Genomic DNA, 18,259 nt, shown 5'->3' with positions numbered 1-18,259 from the left:
GAAGGTAAGCCCCCAGCTTAGGTGGGGAGTAAGGCGTTAGCAAAGTGCTTCCTAAGGCAAACCATGGTGGGCGCCATCTCGAGGACTTGGGCACTGCTGGGGCTGAGAGGCAGACCTTGCACCACTTGTCCGCCACCCCCCACCAAACCCTGTCTTGCCCTCCAGTCGATGCCACTGCCTGTGATTATGGCAGAAAACATGCAGCCTGTGCAGCAAAGGGCAACTTGGGGACTTGAGGTGGTCGTGTGGTGGTCCCACGGGAGTGCGGAGTTAATCCATCTTCAAGAGGCTGCAAGTCTGGCGAGGTGTGGCAGAGCCAGTGGGCAGCCGGAGCCACGGTAATGACCACACAGACTTAACGGTGAGTGGCCAGTAAATCAGGCGGCGTTTGCAGGAGCAGCAAACACAGACATTCCCCTCCCTCCACCGCCCCCGAGCACAGCCCTCTACTCCCAGCACAGGGGCCAGGAGGGCTGGGAGTGGGAGGCTGGAGTAAGGCAACCAAAAGGATGAAGGGGCTTGGGAGCCAAGATCACACCAAGTAAGTAAACGCAAGGAAAGGAGTTGCCCTGCGAGCTAAACTAAGGCTGTGAAACATTAAGGAAGGAATCTGGGGGCCCAGGTGAAGGAGCTAAGCAATGTGTAGGCAGCGGGCTCTAAGGGAGAACCTGCACCGGTGATGGGACTGGTGGAGAAACGCCAGCCTAGAGCAGAGAGGGAGAGGCGCCATCAGCACGCGCACGGCCTCCAGTGCAGACGCAGAGCAGGGGAGGTTGGCGGGGTCAGCGAAACCATCTCTCCCTTTCTCTCTTCCCCGTCTAGTGGCACTAATTGGTCTGACGCCTCTGTTATTTTAGTCACACACATTGATCCTGGATTGTCACATTGCCCTGCCGGGCTGTAGGTTCATTCATCCTCTAATCCCTGCTTCTCACAGGAGCCACATAATTTTGACTCTTCCTTGGGCCCCTCTTTGGCAGCAAACAGCAGCCCTGAGCTTGGACAAGGCTCTGATTAAACCCACCCTCTTTTCTCCCCTCTTGAGTACAGCTTCCTCCCCTTCACCTCCAGCCCAGGCTGTTTCATTCACTCAAGTCCCAGACCACAAAGCACCGAAGGACAAGCCCCAGCACAGAGCCACACAGGCATTAAAAATATGTTTATCTTTAATGATCCAAGATTCTGCAAGACACACTGATACCCAGAATTGGGTGGAAATACAGCATCTCAGCGGTGCTGCTGACAGCCTGGGGGATGCTGGCCTGAGACCCCTGAGGTGGAGTCAATTCCAACCTCATGGGGAGCCTCAGTGCCCTCTATCTCCATGGAAACCAGTCTAGCACTGGGATGAGACCCTAGGGAGCCCACAGGAGCATCTCTGAGAGGTATTTCCCATTAAAAACAACCACAGGTTCCCTCCCCCACCCAAAGCTACTGCCCAGCTTCCCCCTCCACCCCGCCAAGATAGAGGAAATGGAGTGACCACAAAAGGACAAACAAAAGCAACTGTGCCTCCTGCTGGGGATGAAAAAACGGAGGGGGGAGGGTGGCAAGGTGGCTGGGACAAACGGGAGTGCCATGATTGCCAGAGGACTGAGTGCAACCCAACCCAACAGGACCTCTGTTACAGTGGGGCCACTACTGTTTGGCGCATAGAAAATGGCAGGTCTTCAAGGCTGCTTCCTCCCCTTCTAGAGCTGCCCGAGGTTTGGATCAAAAGGGGTGAGGCCCAGGAAGGCTCTACAACCCCAGGAAGCAGTCGCACCTACCACCAGACAATGCTACCTGCATCCTGACATGGTGTCAGAGATGTGGGGTCCACATGCCTCCCTTCCCGGCCTGCGGGACGGTCAGAGGTTTGGGCTGGGAAGAACTCCAGGGAAGACCAGGAGAGGGTAGGGGGAGGAGACAAGAAAATCTCCAACTTGGCATCAAAACAGAGCAAGTTCAAAGAAACAAAACCTTGATTTATATAGCAGCTGCTCCTGGCCAGCTCACAACAGCAGGCCTCCTGCCTCTCAGGGTCGGCCCAATAAAAAGTTGGGCAAAGCAGGAGCATGGCCACCCCCTCAGGGCACTGTGTGGAACTCAGAAAAGTGAGTCTACAGGATACAGGAAGGAATGGCAGAGCCGAAGCCCTGCTGCCCTCTGACAGACACATCCTCCACTGGCCCCATGTGCCCTGGGCCCTGACCTCAAACGTGCTGTAGGAGCTGCATCCTTCAGGCTGAGTCCCAGCAGGGGAGACAGTTCCCAGGCAGGGCTCCGGGGAGGGAATTCCAAAAAGTGTCCCAGAAGGCCCCAACTGAGCTCTTCAGAGGAGGCCACCAACCTCACGGCCAGGCTCAGGGAACGACAGGGCATTCGGCAGGGGTGGGCATCCTCAGGCGCTGTGCGTCTGGATGAAGGAGAGGACGTCCTCCTTGGACAGCTTGTCTGGGTCCTGGGGCTTCTGGGAGTCATGCACACGGATGCCATCCCCCCACTCCCAGAAAAGCCGGCCGTAGTAGCAGATGCTGGGGAGGAGAAGGGAGGTCAGAGGGCTGTACCCACGTGGAGCAGGACCAAGAGCTCACCACCCATCCTGGCACCCGTGACTTCGGGGATGGGTGTTCTTAAGAGTGTGTGTGTGTGCACTGGGGGCAGGGGGGAGGGCAGGTCTCACTAATGACTCCAATTGAGCGTCTTCCCTCTGGCAGCGAAATGTACCTAGTAGGCCCTGCTCCCTGCCTTCCAGAACCAGCTTTTTTCAACACACAGCTGCTGCTGCTAATTGCATCCTACTGGATCCTTTAATTACTGATATTCCTGGTTTATCTGTCTCTGCTGCTCTAATAGAACAGTATTAGTGTGGTGACACACTGGTGTCAGTGGCTAATTACAGGCACATCAGGGCTACTGGCTGCTGTCGAAACCTATGACCAACAATCCGGCAACACACTGGGTCCAAAGGCAAGACTGTGGACCTCAGCATTAGCCCACACCCGGCCAGGGTCGGGCCCTTCACACCCAGGACCCCCAACCATCACAGCCATACCCTCGTGGGAAGCCCCTGCATGGGCAGCAGTCAGTCTCAGGACCCGGGTGTGCCCCGAGAGGTCAGGCTGGCATTCTAGCAGGAGTACCTGGGGCTGCAGGGGGCAGGCCTGGAAGAAGGCTACTTACTGAAATGGAGCAATGGCGTCTGAAGGGAGGTCAAAGGTAGAGTTCTTGGTTTTCTTGTTGTAGAAGAACTTCCTCTTGAAGCTTTTGCTGAATCCCATAGTCCATGGCTCTGACAGAAGGAAAGGGGGAAGAAGCCCAGAAAGGACACAAAATACCCATGGGGGACAGGTCAGGCCAATGAAGGGCATGCCTTCCTTCACGCCCGTTCCTCCACTCCCATCCCCGCCAAACAGCAGCGGAGAAGAGCCTGTGAGGACACAGCCTTCATCACCCGCCCAAAGGGGCTCCAGGAAGACAACTAAGATAATTCTCAACAACTCTCCCCAGTCCCGCCAACCTGCTACCAGGGCAACATCTCTCGGGCCCTGGCAGAGGGAGTAGGAGTCTGTTAGCCAGAGGGTACTAAGGAAAAAGGATTCTACAGGTGATACGAACGGCCAAGCTTGACTTTCTGGATCTGCTGTTGCCCACTGCGAAGGCCCTTCTCCTGCCATGAGGACACCACGTGTGCATATACAAGTTGGGCTCCCGTCTCTCCAGCCCCAGCACAACCCCCCCAGCATCCACCGAAGAACAGAAGAGGCTCAGGGAACACAGTCCCGCTCAACATACACCTCAAAGAAATGCCCACCTCAGTAGGGAGCCCTTAGCTCTGGCTCAAGTAGGGTCTGGGCCAGTTGCCCTGGCTGAGGGAGTGGGGTTAGGGAACAGTGGCTCATCACCCACCATTCACTGTCCTGACAATGTAGAGGCCAGTGGGCACAAAGTGCCGGTCGTCCCGCCCTGTATAGCTGAGCTTTGGCGTGCCACTGGAGCCCTTGATGATCTTCATTTCCAACCTTGATTTTCCAGAGTAGGCATGCAAACAGGAAGCGTGAGTGTGTGTGTGTGAGAGAGAGAGAGAGAGAGAGAGAGAGAGAGAGAGAGAGAGAGAGAGAGCCCTAACGTTAGTCTCTGGCTAATGTCAAAATCAGCCAACCAACCACAGTACTTTACCTCAGTTCAACATGAGAAACTGAGGCAGAGACTTGAGTTGCTCCAGGCCACACAGCAAGTGAGTTTGAGTGCGGTGCTGGGTTTAGAACTCAGGCTCTGAACTCCCAACTAAGCAATGTAGGCAGGGAAGTGACACATGCCCCTGCTATGTTGCTGCTGTTTGCGGGGTGTCAGGGTGACACCGGTAAGGGTAAGATCTGACTACGAGTGCCACTGGATCTTCAGTTCACCACCCATGGCATCAGTGTGGCTACTAAAGAGTTAATTCAGGAGCACTGAGACCCAGCCCAGCTCCAGTGGCCACAGGGGCACACCCAGGATGAGACCCTCAGATCTGAGCACCCTGCACACCGCTAAGATTATGAGGAAGCAGTTACACCCCCTCTACCCCTCCAGGCTCAATCTCTCTGTCAGCACCAGGAGCTGGGATTTATAGTGTTTCAAGCAGCTTGATGCTCTGCCCCTAGCAGGGACAATCGTAACTGTTACAGCATCAACAAGCCCGCTGGTATTTCTGCCTGACGCACACACCCCTCGTAACTGTTACAGCATCAGTGAGCCCGTATTTCTGCCTGACACACACCCGCCCGGCTCCCCTCCTGACAGTGCTGAATCAGCTCTTAGCTGGGGGGCCCTTGGCTGCAGCTGAGCCACGCAGGCAAAGGAGGTGGGGGGGGCGGTAGAGGCAGCCACCAGGGCAACTCACCACCACACCCCTAACCCACCGCTACAGAAAAAGAGAACGAATCCTGGACACTGCCATGCCCCCCACCCCAACTCCTCTCAAATCCTGAGCTACCCTGGCTGAGTCACTCACCTGACAAAAATCTTCTCCATCTCCTCCAGCCTGTATACCTCCTTCACCCTGTGGACAGACGGACAAAGAGCTGACAAAGGATTCTTGGTGGGACACTTGTCTGGGCAGCAGCTGGTAGGCAGGAGGCTGTGCCTATCCTCACCTTCTGCCTCAGGCCCTGCACCACCCAACCCACCAAGAATGAGGACCCCTAGCCTGTCACTGCCACCCTCAACAGACAAGCCCTAGGTTTCAGAGCTGCCAAGCACCCCCTGGAGCCTGCCCCAGGGCACCCGGGGAGCGCAGCTATGGTTCAGGAAGTCAGGTGGGGGAAAGAGGAAGGTCTGGCAGACCAAGATGTGCCTGTCAGCATTCCCACCCTGGGTCACCGTCACCATCTCTAGAGGCCAGAACACCAAGGGCCAGGCTCTTGCCCAGGTCTGTCTACATGGATTTTAGGCCTTCCTGTAACAGAGTTGCTTCCAAATCGTCCTAATAGGCCTATTACCATTAGGGGTGAGGAGACCCCCCTACCCAGGATGCAAGGCTCCTGTTTGATGCCCAGCCCTCCACCTCTGGGGGCCCCTGAACACGCCTTTGGAACTGCTACTGAGTAAGGTGCCCAGAAGCCAAGCAACCAGGCCGTCACAAGCAGCAGAGGCAGGACCCCTGGAAGCTGCTTCTCAGGAACCGGCAGACAGGACATTTTAAAGTGCAAGAAGAAATTACTTTTAGACTTTCAGAAGACTTCTAAAAGTGCATTCCCACTATTGGATTTAATCCTATGTAAATCTGTATTAAAAAGAATAATGAAAATTATTTTGATAAAATGTACCTCAGTCTCTAGTCACATGAAGCCCCAAAGATAATAACCTCAGACCTCAGCCCAGACTGGAAAAGTCTGTTCCATCTGTCTGCTCCCTCACTGTTACCCTCTAAAGGCCTAGAACTATTACATTACCTAACGTGGCAACAAACCATGGCCGCCTTTCCATGCACCAAGGATCCCATTACCTCAAACCAACCTTTTCTTTTTCATGTTCAAAAACTCCCATTCCCTCAGCACCCTTTTCTTACCTGAAAAAAATGAAAAGGCCAGGATTGATATGCTAATGATATTCAAGCATGAATGTGTGGCTCACAAGGTGTGTTAGTGCTCTCAGAGGCATGTGTGTCTTAAATGAGGATGCCTTAAACCTGAGGAACGAACCTCTCCTGTGGAGGTTGGCCCACTGTGACAGGCAGGAATGGGGGATACTCTGGGGCAAAGGAGTCACCTACCCAGCACCCCCAAGCAAATCACTCAATGGCAGTCTGATCTCTAATGCCAGCCTGGTCTGGTCTCCTCCACTGAGCCCTCCCAGCCCTCACAGGACAGGGAGGCAGGCACTGGCCAGAAAGAAGCAATGGGAGAGGAGGATTTGGGGGGAGAGATGATCTGCTCACCTGATGGGATTCATGTCAGGCCGACTGGGCTTGGAAACAGCTTTCACAAATTTCTCAGCAAGCTGAATTCTACAATCCAAACAGAGTCTCTCAGAGGCAAGTAAGGGTATCTTTACCAGCACCTGCAGCCCCAGGGCACTGTCATGGCACCAGTGGGAGTACACTCCTGAATCTGCAGCAAAACTGCTCCAAGAGGCAGCACTCATGTCTCCCAGGAAGCCCACCCTTGCCCTTCTCCAGTGATGTCGTCATGAACGCCCTCTCCCCGACTCTGGATTCTGACCTCTACTTTCAATACATCTTGGTTGGTTTCCCTGAAGTGTAACTTCGGCTGTGTTCAGTCACCTCCACCAGAACTTCAAGCATCATCTTTATTCTGTGCGTCGGCTCCTTCACCCCAAACCACAGATACCACAGTACACCCACTCAGATGAACCAACTTAGGAGTGACTTCAGCACCATAGCGGTGTAAGATGTCTCTCCTTTTTGTACCCCCCTTTTAAACGACTGATTAGGAATCTATCCACGAACAAAAGTACCTCTGTGGGAGTTGTGGGATCCATAAACTGACTTAAGTGGGACCACCAAGAACAGAACACATTCTTCAGAGGAGAAGACCCTCCCTCTTCCCCATAAGGTCACCCTCTTGCTCAACCTTAAAACAAACATCACCTCTGATCTGAACAGCTGAGGCAAAATAGTGTGCTAGTATGTATGAAATCAAGGCCCAAGTCCTGGTAACTGGAAGTGTCAACACCAATTTCTCACCCTGCTCTTGGAACCAGCTAGTGGGTAGAAGAGGGAAACTCTGAGGATGCTCTTAAGCAGAGAAAGCCTGGGAGAGGCCCAAGCCACAGAGGCTGCCGCCATAGAGCTGCCCTGGCCCACCCCGGCCCACCTTCCCTCCCCCAGGGCCCAGGTCAGACCGTTGGTTAAAGTGCTGCTCCCGCACGTCGCTGCCATTCAGCACAAGGACATCGAGGATGTGGATGGCACTAATCTTCCGCTGGGCCTTCCCCTAGAAGGACAAGTATGCTGCCCACCCTGCCAGGAATTGGCCTGGGGCTCACTCTGCCCACGGTGGCACGCTGGCCTCCATTCTACACATAGCCGGGGGAAGGGAAGGGCTCTAAACACAGGATATTTCTCTCACCTCCCTCCCAGTTGATTCTCAGCACCAGGCTGGCCCATGCTTCTGAGAAGACAGAGGCCTGAGGTGATGGGTGATGAGCCCCCTTGAATCTCAAACCCAGTGAGGCTGCCGCCATGGTGCTCCAGCAGGACCTGGCTTCCCACTCTGGCCAACTGTTCCCACTGACTGTTCTGAAAGTTATCTGTATGGCTGTAATACCCAAAGCTCATGGGAAATAACAAGTTGCTTCTTTCCCAAGGAATCCTTGGTCAATAACAATCAGCAGCTAAAAAATATGCAGCAGGTTCACCAGGGACTTTGCTACACAGAGATGATCAAGATCTCCTAAACATAAGGAGACTGTGGTCCTTCCTACCTGAATATGCCATGGCTTAGAGCAACTACTCGAGGAGGAGGAACAATTACAAAGCATTCGCCAGGCCTTGGGCCCTCTCAGCACCACATACACATAACCCAGTTAACTCAGGGGGCATGGGGGCGAAGGGACAGGCCCAGCTGTTCCCCAGATGGCAGAGCCATACACGTGAGCAGAACCACCTCTAACCTCCCCTTTCAGCTCATGGACAATCTCCACAGAGAGCAGAGTGTCCCGGGGTAGCTCTGTCTTCAGGTCCAGCTTGACCCAGCGGTCTGACTGGCGGCCATCCCATGTGTAGATCTGAGACTTCTATGGGCAGAGAGAAAGGGCCAGGTCAGGCAGACAAAGACATTGAGTGGTGAGAAGCTCAGCTCTCAAAAGGGCTTTTAGTTGGTGGCTACAAGCTGATGGGGCTGGGAAATGCCAGAAGAAAAGGTCTCAGAGAGATTAGTCAGTTATACTTCGTACACTATAATGACAGTGTTGTCCTCCACTGCCTCAGTGGAAGAGGAGAGCTCTGACTCTGTCCCACTGGGAGGGAACAGGCTCAGGGCACTATTCAAGAGGCCTGAGTTCATGATCAGAGGCCCTCAAGAAAGATCCAGCTTGGTGTATGTCTGAAGTGGGTTTGGTGAAGGGTCCGGAGAACAGAGCAGAGCAGAGAGAAAGTAAAAAAAGATAAAGTGTGAGAGGACACAGAGAAAGTAAGTGAGGAAGAAGAGATAAAACTATAAAGACAACTCAGAGTGAAAAGAAAGAGCAATGAGGACTTTACCCAATTAAGATATAGAACTGCCAAGGTTTTCCCTCACCTCATTTTAGACTCCAAAGACAGGGGATGACATGGGATGGTGGTGGTGTTGCAAAGAAATAGCTGCATGGGCTCAAGCCAGCTTAGCCTACTGACCATCCTGCTAGCCTAGGAAGCTCCACATCACAAGAAAGGAGGCAGTGTTCCCTTTAGCGATACATGGAGGTGAATAAGCAAATACATGGATAAATGAAAGATAGAAAGAATGAATGAATGATATTTGGCTAACTTAGAGGAAGAAAGGAAGTGAAGTTTCAAGAAATACCTTCCCTGCGGTCAAAGCTCCAGCTCCCTGGTGCCAAGAGAACGTGCACCAAGTGTGGCAGGCAGCTGTCCAGATTCCCACAGACAGACAGCAAGCTTCCACCACCCAAGCTGGGTAGGAAGCCAGCTGCAGACTTACCCCCAGGCCGATGAGGAACTTCTGCTCACTGCCAGACACCATGCAGCGGTAGTCGAGCACTGGGCGGATCTTCTCCAGGGTTTTGGAAGTAAGCAGCGTGGGCTTATAGCTGAAGATGTCGATCTCAGTGCCCTGCAGCCCCGGGTCAGAGAAAACACGGCTGGGTTGGGGGAAGGGACAGGCGCTCAGTACGGGTGCCTGGGGGGTGGGGGGTGGGGCAGGGAGTTAGGGCAGGCTGGGGGAGGGGAGGGACAGGAAGCACTTGCTGTCTGAAACATGCCCCCTGCTCTACCTACACATGCACTAACTGGGATCTAATTCTGTCTGCTTGGAGTGTTCCTTTAGGATCTATTAGGAGAGCCTGGGAAAGGAAAGAACACCGAGTCCCCAGAGTACAGATCGATTTACCAGAGCTATAAGGAAATGTCACCAGAATATAAAAGCCTCCCCTTCACTAAAACTGAAGGCAAAGACTTGCAAGCAGTTGGTTTGAAAGCAGCTAAGTAATCTCTCTACCCATTCAGAAAAATTTACACGCGCTATTTTTTTTTTTTGAGGCCATCTTGAACCTCATTCTCCAGTCCCTAACCAGCACAATGGCCCATGATCTGGGCCAGATTTAAATAAAGCCCAGGGAAAAGCTGGAAGTCAGGTGGTAGGAAAACATAGGGCAGAAGAATTCTGAGGACCACTCACCAGAAACAGAACAGAAAGTCTAAGTTTAGGCCAGCTCCACTGTGAGCTCTCCTGGCAGCCCCTCCTGGCCCTCTGACCAGCTCCCCAGCCTAAGATCATCCCATACTTCATGTCTCCCCTGCAGGCACACTCACAGGACCCTAAACTTGCCAGGGAGTGAGAGCCAGCACCACCCTTTGGGCAGCGGGAATGCTGAACAGAACACATCTCGGGCCAAGAATCTTCAGGCAGCCTGATGGGCTCCCAGGGAACTCAACACCCTACACCAAAAATTCCCATCTGTGGTGGCCTCAGCCCAGCCCCTGGGAACCCATGTGGTACCTGCACAAGCCCTCTGGAGGCCAGGCATCTGGGGGTCTCAGTGATACTACATCTAATTAGGCCTCTCTTACTTTTTATTTTCACCAGATACCAAGCTTACCTGGATTAGCTCGAAGAACTTAGATTTTGGGTCTGTGGAAGAAGGAGCAACTCTAGCCTGGTCTGGGATCTAAAACAAGACAGCAAAGAGCTTTGGTTTTCAAACGCATTTTTGACCAAGGCTGTGTGTGAGTTTACGCAGGCAAGGGCTTAGGCTCAGGCTGGGCAAGAGGAAATGGCACACAACAAAGGAAGCTGGGGTGGGGTGGGAGTGGAGTTGGCTAATTCAGTCACTGCTCCCTTTCAGGCCCTGTGGTAGCACACCCCAAAGGCCACTTACCTTTCTCTGGGGCTCTCTGTGGTCAGTGTTGCTACCCAGGGCCACCAGCAGGAAAATGAGGCCTGTTTACCCACCACCCTTGTCCTTGCTAACCAGCCTGCAGGGCTAAACGAGCAGTGAAAGGGCCAAGGAGGTTACTCCCAACAATGCTGAGACATCCAATTCTGGAGTGCTGTGAGGGTAGGCAGATCTCTTCATTGGGGCAGGGGCGGGGAACCCTAAGATGACCGGGTTGGGAGTCAGTCCCATTCTTCTTTAAAGTTTCCCTGCCCTGGAGCAAAAATGGGCTGGGGAGACACTCACCCCCCAAAGCCGGAGGCACTCTTTCCGGATCTCTGCCTGCCGAGGCTCACTCAGTGTCCTGGGAAAATGAAGCCAGTAAATGACTAAAACGTCAAAGGCATACAAGGAGCGTGCCTCCCATGCACCCATCAGAACCCCAGAGAGAGGACGTCAGTGTGTACATGCACATACGAGGCCAAGTTGCCATTACACAGGGTGCTTATAAGACTCCCATGCCTCTGCCTCTTGGAGACAGGAGCTCAGATATACACAAAATGAGATGGCCTCCTTGTCCCACCACAAAGGGAAGGAAGGAGACCACCCTCCTGACCACCCTGGATGTCAGGGTCCCCACACACCCTTCTTCCAATTACCCATCGGCACATGCTGGCTCCTCTGACAAAGGCCACATTGAGTCCATCCCAGTGGATGTCACCACGTCCCAGAAAGCTGAATTAACTTATGCTCACCCCCTACCAGAGGTTTTCCTTGACCAGTCCTACATCTCCTCTCTTGATCACTCTTTACTCTGTGTCCCCTGAACGTTAGATGTTCTACGCATGCTATGCCACTCTACATCCTCTGATGCACTGTTAACAACTTTCCTGTATCCTTTTCCTGGCTTACCCTTGTCTGTCCAAAGACAACATAATCTTTGAGGGCAAGGTTCATGCCATATGCTCCTCTGGCATCCTTCACAGACTACAGCAAAGTATGAGATTAAAAAAAGTAGGTATTTTTAAGTGTTTGTGTAAATGAAATAAACAAAGAGCTCAGGAGGAGGAACAAAACATAAAGATCTTCCCTTGAAATAGGTGAATTCTGGAAAGGGGCAACACTCACGTGTCTTGAACAAAGGCATGGATTTTGGCCAGAGCTTTGATCTGCAGACTACAATGGCTAGAAGAAAAAAAATGATTTTATCTCAGAAGGATTACCAAAAAAGACAGCCAACAGACATCAGGACAGAGAAGTTTAGCCAGAGCAGTGGCCATCTATGTTTGAGGGAGGGGCTAGAGAGTCAAAAGAGAAACCCCTCGACCATACCCTTAAGGTACCTGATAAAGGCTTAGGGTAAAGCAGAAGAACTGAGTCAAACCCTCCAGACACTCAGATCCCAAGTCCAGCTAAAAGGAAGGTTCTGATAGCATCCTTAAAAATTTGAAAGCAGTAGTGAATTGATTCTTTTTTTTTTTTTTAAAGAATCTTAGTTTTGCAGGATCTTAGTTCCCCAACCAGGGATCGAAACTGTGCCCCCTGCAGTGGAAGCGTGGAATCCTAACCACTGGACCACCAGGGAATTCTCTGAACTGATGCTAAATAAAGCAACAACAGAGCGCAGACCCAGTTCAACTACACACTAAACTGACTTACCTGCACCAACAGCTGCCCTTTCTACTTTAGGCTCCATGACTCTTTTAGACACAACGTCTGGCTTTTAATTTTAAAAGTGAGACGTGATAAAGCAAGATGTGACCCACTGACAAGATGGAAAACAGTCCAATAGAACAAGACCCAGAGGTGATCCAAATGTTGGAATTATCAGACAGGACCTTTAAAATAACTGTGAAAAACACGTTAAAGGATCTAGTGGAAAAGGTATAACGTGCATAAAAGATGGAGAATATTGGCAGAGATATAAAAACTGTATTTTGGGGACTTCCCTAATGGTGCAGTGGTTAAGACTCCATGCTCCCAATGCAGGGGGCTCAGGTCCGATCCCTAGCCAAGGAACTAGATCCCACATGCATGCGCAACTAAGAGTTTGCATGCCACAACTCAGGAGCCCGCATGCCGCAACTAAGGAGCCCACCTGCCACAACCAAAGGAGCCCACATGCCACAACTAAGGAGGCCATGAGCCGCAACTAAGACCCGGCACAACCAAATAAATTAATTAAAATAAATAATAAAAACTGTATTTTTAAAAAGCAAATAAAAACTTTAGAAATGAAAAGTATATTAGCAATAAATGTTTTTTTACTTATTTAATTTACTGACGTATAGTTGATTTACAATATTATGTTAGTTGCAGGTATACAACATAGTGATTCAAAATTTTAATATATTACACTCTATTTAAAGTTATAAAATATTGGCTATATATCCTTGTAGCTTACATATTGTACACATAGTAGTTTGTACCTGTTAATCCCCTACCCCTATCTTGCCCCTCCCCTCCTCCCTCTCCCCACTAGCAACCACTACTTTGTTCTCTAAATCTGTGAGTCTGTTTCTGTTTTATTATTCATTCATTTATTTTTTAGATTCCACATATAAGTGATAACATACAGTATTTGTCTTTCTCTGACTGATTTCACTAAGGTCCATCACTCTAGGTCCATCCATATTGTTGCAAATGGCAGAATTTCATTCTTTTTATGACTGAGTAACAAATATTCCATTGTGTGTGTATCTCTCTCTCTCTATATATATATATCTCACATCTTCTTTATCCATTCAGCTGTTGATGGACACTTAGGTTGCTTCCATATCTTGGCTGTTATAAATAATGCTGCTATGAACAGTGGGATGCAATCTTTTCAAATTAGTGTTTGTTTTCTCCGTATAAATACCCAGGAGTGGAATTGCTGGATCACATGCTGGATCAGTTTTTTGAGGAACCTCCACACTGTTTTCCACAGTAGCTGCACCAATTTACATTCTCGCCAACAGTGTAGTAGGGTTTCCTTTTCTCCGCATCCTCACCAACATTTGTTGTTTGATGATGGCCATTCTGACAAATGCAAGGTGATCTCATTTGATTTGCATTTCTCTGATTAGTGATACTGAGCACCTTTTCATATGCCTGTTGGCCATCTGTATGTCTTCCTTGGGAAAATGTCTATTCAGGTCGTCTGCCCATTTTTTTAATTGGATGGTTTGTTTTTATTGATATTTGAATTATATGAACTGTTTCCATATTTTGGATATTAACCTTTTATCAGTCACATCGTTTGCAAATATTTTCTCCCATTCGGTAGGTTGTCTTTTCATTTTGTTGGTTTCCTTTGCTGTGCAAAAGCTTTTAAGTTTAATTAGGTGGAATTTCTTTATTTTTGTTTCCTTTGCCTTAGGACCTGATCCTCCCCCAAATTTCTATACTTTATGTCAAAGAGTGTTCTGCCCTTGTTTTCTTCTAGTTTTATGGTTTCTGGTCTTACATGGGTCTTTCATCCATTTTGAGTTTAATTTTGTACATAGTGTGAGAAAATGTTCTAATTTCATTCTCTTACATGTAGCTGACCAGTTTCCCCAGCACCACTTATTGAAAAGACTGTCTTTTCTCCATTGTATATTCTTGTATATTCTTGCTTTGTCATAGATTAACTGACAAAATATAAAGGGAAAATCTAGAAAGCAGTCAGAGAAAAAAGGACACATGACATACAGAGAAACAATGATAAGAATAATGGCTGACTTCTCAAGAACAAGAAAGGCAGAGAATAGTGGAACAATATCTTTAAAGTGCTGAAAGAAAAATGCCTCAAATTCTAAATTCAATGAAAATATCCTTCGAAAGAGAAATAAATGTATTTTCAAAAGACAAAAGCTGAAGGAATTACTCTCCAACAGACTTGCACTAAAAAAGTAATTCTAAAAGAAACTCTTTAGGCTTAAGGGAAATATTCCATTTATGTATATACCACATTTTCTTTATCCATTCATCTGTCAATGGACATTTAGGTTGTTTCCAAATCTTGGTTATTGTGAGTAATGCTGCAGTGAACATTGGTTGGGGGGACGGGGGGGCTCATATCTTTTTGTGATCCTAATTTCAGTTCTTTTGGATAAATACTCAGAAGTAGAATTGCTGGATCATATGGTAGTTCTGTTTTTTTCTTTATTGCACTGACTAGTTCCTCCAGTATAATATTGAATTGAAGGGTGAAAACAGACATCTTTGCCTTATTCTTGATTTTAAGTATAAAGTATTTAACCATTAAGTATGATGTCAGCTGTAGGTAGGTTTTTTGTAGATGTCCTTTACCAGACTGACAAAGTTTTCTTTTATTCCTAGTTTCCTGAGAGTTTTTAATCATGAATGGATGTTTAATTTTGTCAAATAGTCTTTCTGTATCTATAAAAATTATTATATTATTTTTCTTCTTTATTCCTTTAATACAGTGAGGTACAATGAATGATTTTCAAAAGGTATACAGATCTTGCATTTTTAGATAAACTCCAGTTGGTCTCGAGTATCACATATATATTGCTAAATTTGATTTACTAACATTTTATTAAGGATTTTTATGTCTATGTTCATGAGGGGTGTTAATCTATAAATCTGTAATCTTTTGAAGTTTTTGTCTTGTTTAAATATCTATATATTTAAATGCTATAAATTTCCCTTTATTAATCCCTTTTTAATTCCTTTAAATATATATATATATAAAGGAATATATATATTTATCTAGTCATCTGTCAATGGACATTAAAAGGCATATAAATTGGAAAGGAAAGCATACAATTATTTATTTGCAGAAGACATGGTTATATATGTAAAAAATCTTAATGAATCTACCAAACTACTAGAACTAATAAGTAAATTAAGCATTCACACAAAATACGTAGTCAATATACAAAAATCAATTGTATTTCCATATACTAGCAATGAACAATTAGAAAAGGAAATTTTTAAAACACAATTTACAATAGCATCCAAACCCATAAAATTCTTAGAAATAAATTTAACAAAAGATGTATAACACCTCTATACTGAAAACTATAAAACTGCTGAGAAACATTAAAGAACCTAAATAAATGGTTATTTTTTGGTTCATTTATAGGGAGATTCAATATTGTTAAGATGTCAATTCTTCCCCAAATTGACTTATAAATTTAATGTAATCTCCATCAAAAATCCAGCAGGCCTACTGTAGAAATTGAAAAGCTGATCCTAAAATTTATATGGAAATGAAAAACAAAACAAAAAAAACACCTGGACTAGCTAATACAATCTTGAAAAAGAAGAACAAAGATTGAGAACATATACTATCTGATCTCAAGATGACTTTTTTCAAGGTATAGTCATCAAGAAAACATAACAAAGGACAGAAAAACAGATTAATGGAAACAAAACAGAGTGCCCTGGATAAAATCACACATATACAGTCAAATAATTTTCAACAAGGGTGCCAAAGCAATTAAATGGGAAAAGGAAAAGTATTTTCAACAAATGGTGCTAGAACTGGATATTTATAAGGAAAAAAAGAACTTTGACCACTACATCATACCATATACAAAGATTAATTTCAGATGGATTATGGACCTAAACATATAAGCTAAAACTATAAAATTTCTAGATGAAAGCTGGAGAATATTTTCATGTCTTTAGTATACATGAAAAATTTTTAGAGAAAACAAAAATCACCAACAAAAAGAAAAAACTGATAAACTGGATTTCAGCAGCAAAATTTAAAACTTCTAGGCAACTGAATTGAAAAGGAAGAAGTAAAATTATCTCAGTTCGCAGATGACAGACCTTTTATGCAAAAAACCCTGAAGGTTCCACAATAAACTGTTATAATAATCAAGTTTCAGCTAACTTGCAGGATACAAAATCAACAGACAAAAATCAGTCACATCTCTATACACTAACAATGAACAATCTGAAAATGAAATCATCAACTCTATCTACAATAGCATCAAAAACAATAAAATACTGAGGAATAAATTAAATCAAGGAAGTGAAAGACGTACACTGAAAGCTACATAACACTGCTGAACAAAATGAAAAGAGACATAAATAAATGGAAGGGCATGCTGTGTTCATGGATTGGAAGACTTAATATTGTTAACATGACAATACTACCTGAAGCAATCTACAGATTCAATACAATCCCTATCAAAATCCCAATGGCAGTTTCTGCAGAAATAGAAAAATCCATCCTAGAAATCATATGGAAACTCAGAGGACCCCAAATAGCCAAAACAATACTGCAAATGAAGAACAAAGCTGGGGACCTCATATACCCTGAATTCAAAAAAACTTACTACGACACTGCAGTAAAACAGTGTGGTACTGGTATCAAGACCAATGGAACAGAATAGAGAGCTCAGAAATAAACCCTCACATATATGATCAAATGATTTTCAACAAGAGTGCCAAGGCATTCCATGGGGAATGGATAGTCTTTTCAACAAATGGTGCTGGGAAAACTGGATATCCACATGCAAAAGAATAAAGTTAGACTCTCACTTTACACCATCTATAAAAATCAATTCAAAATGGATCAAAGACCTAAACATAAGAGCTAAAACTATGAAACTCTCAGAAGAAAACACAGGGAAAAGCTTCATGACACTGGATTTAGGAATGGACTTGAAGCATAGGCAATAAAAGAAAAAAACAGATAAAATGGGCTACATCAAAATTTAAAACTTCTGTGCATCAAAGGACACAATCAATATAATAAAAAACAACCCACAGAATGCGAAAAAATATTTTCAAATCATATATCTGATTAACAGATTAATACCCAGAATGTATAAAGAACTCCTATAACACAACAACAAAAATCAAACAAACCAATTTAAAAATGGGCAGGGCTTCCCTGGTGGCGCAATGGTTAAGAATCCGCCTGCCAATGCAGGGGACACGGGTTCGATCCCTGGCCTGTGAAGATCCCACATCCCGCAAAGCAACTAAGCCTGTGCACCACAACTACTGAGACCACATGCCTCAACTACTGAAGCCCGCACGCCTAGAGCCTGTGCTCTACAACAAGAGAAGCCACTACAATGAGAAGCCCATGCACCACAACGAAGAGTAGCCCCCGCTCACCGCAGCTAGAGAAAGCCCACACAGCAACGAAGACCCAACGCAGCCAAAAATAAATAAATACAATAAATTTATAAAAAAAGAAAAAAAAATGGGCAAAGGGAGGTGTGGCCACGATGGCAGAGTAGGAAGACCCTGAGCTCACCTCTTCACATGGGACACCAAAATTACAATTATTTAGAGAGCAACTGGCTATAAGAACAACCTGAAGACTACCAGAAGAGATTTTCTAGCTATAAAGAAGAAACCACAATGAGATGGGTAGGAGGGGTAGAGATGTGGTATAGTCAAGACCCACACCCCTGGGTAGGTAACTCACAAATGGAAGGATAATCACAACTGCCCAGGTTCTCCCCAAGGACTGAGGCATCTGAGCCCTGGATTGGATTCCCCAGCCCAGGGGCTTTGCACCAGGAAGATGAGCCCCATAATGTCTGGCTTTGAAGGCCAGCGGGGCTTACTTACAAGAGAGCTGGAGGGCTGTAGGAGACAGAGACTCCACTCTTAAAGGGCACATGAAAATTCTCACATACTCCCAAGTCCCAGCACTCAGGCAGTAATTGTAAAGGAGGCTGCGTGAGACCCACTTGGTGATCTTGGAGAGTCTCCCAGAGAGACAGGAGGCCACTGGGACTCCTCTTGGGGACACAGATGCTGGCAACAGCCATTT

The 18,259-nt window shown here is 47.0% G+C and overlaps 1 protein-coding gene across 6 annotated transcripts in view; it reads right to left on the bottom strand.

Annotated features, from left to right (window-relative positions):
* Nucleotides 1–1,148: 1,148 nt before the first annotated feature.
* CMTR1 (cap methyltransferase 1) overlaps nucleotides 1,149–18,259 on the bottom strand; it is a 59,725-nt gene continuing 42,614 nt past the window's right edge. For 3 of the 6 annotated variants that reach the window (XM_033424097.2, XM_004267654.3, XM_033424098.2), the window contains 11 exons: nucleotides 11,650–11,706; nucleotides 10,828–10,885; nucleotides 10,246–10,314; nucleotides 9,129–9,260; nucleotides 8,101–8,223; nucleotides 7,330–7,421; nucleotides 6,404–6,472; nucleotides 4,979–5,026; nucleotides 3,892–4,004; nucleotides 3,166–3,274; nucleotides 1,149–2,516 (listed from right to left, as the gene is read on the bottom strand). In XM_033424097.2, coding sequence (XP_033279988.1) covers nucleotides 2,384–2,516; nucleotides 3,166–3,274; nucleotides 3,892–4,004; nucleotides 4,979–5,026; nucleotides 6,404–6,472; nucleotides 7,330–7,421; nucleotides 8,101–8,223; nucleotides 9,129–9,260; nucleotides 10,246–10,314; nucleotides 10,828–10,885; nucleotides 11,650–11,706 — 1,003 coding nt within the window. In that variant the 3' untranslated portion in view covers nucleotides 1,149–2,383. The other 3 variants (XM_033424099.2, XM_033424101.2, XR_007479640.1) reach the window with 3 other exon arrangements.

This window comes from Orcinus orca, chromosome 10, assembly GCF_937001465.1.
Source record: "Orcinus orca chromosome 10, mOrcOrc1.1, whole genome shotgun sequence".
NCBI classification, from domain to species: Eukaryota; Metazoa; Chordata; class Mammalia; order Artiodactyla; family Delphinidae; genus Orcinus; species Orcinus orca.
The sequence above is the reverse complement of the archived record's forward strand: the minus strand, read 5'-3'. Positions and strand labels throughout refer to the sequence as shown.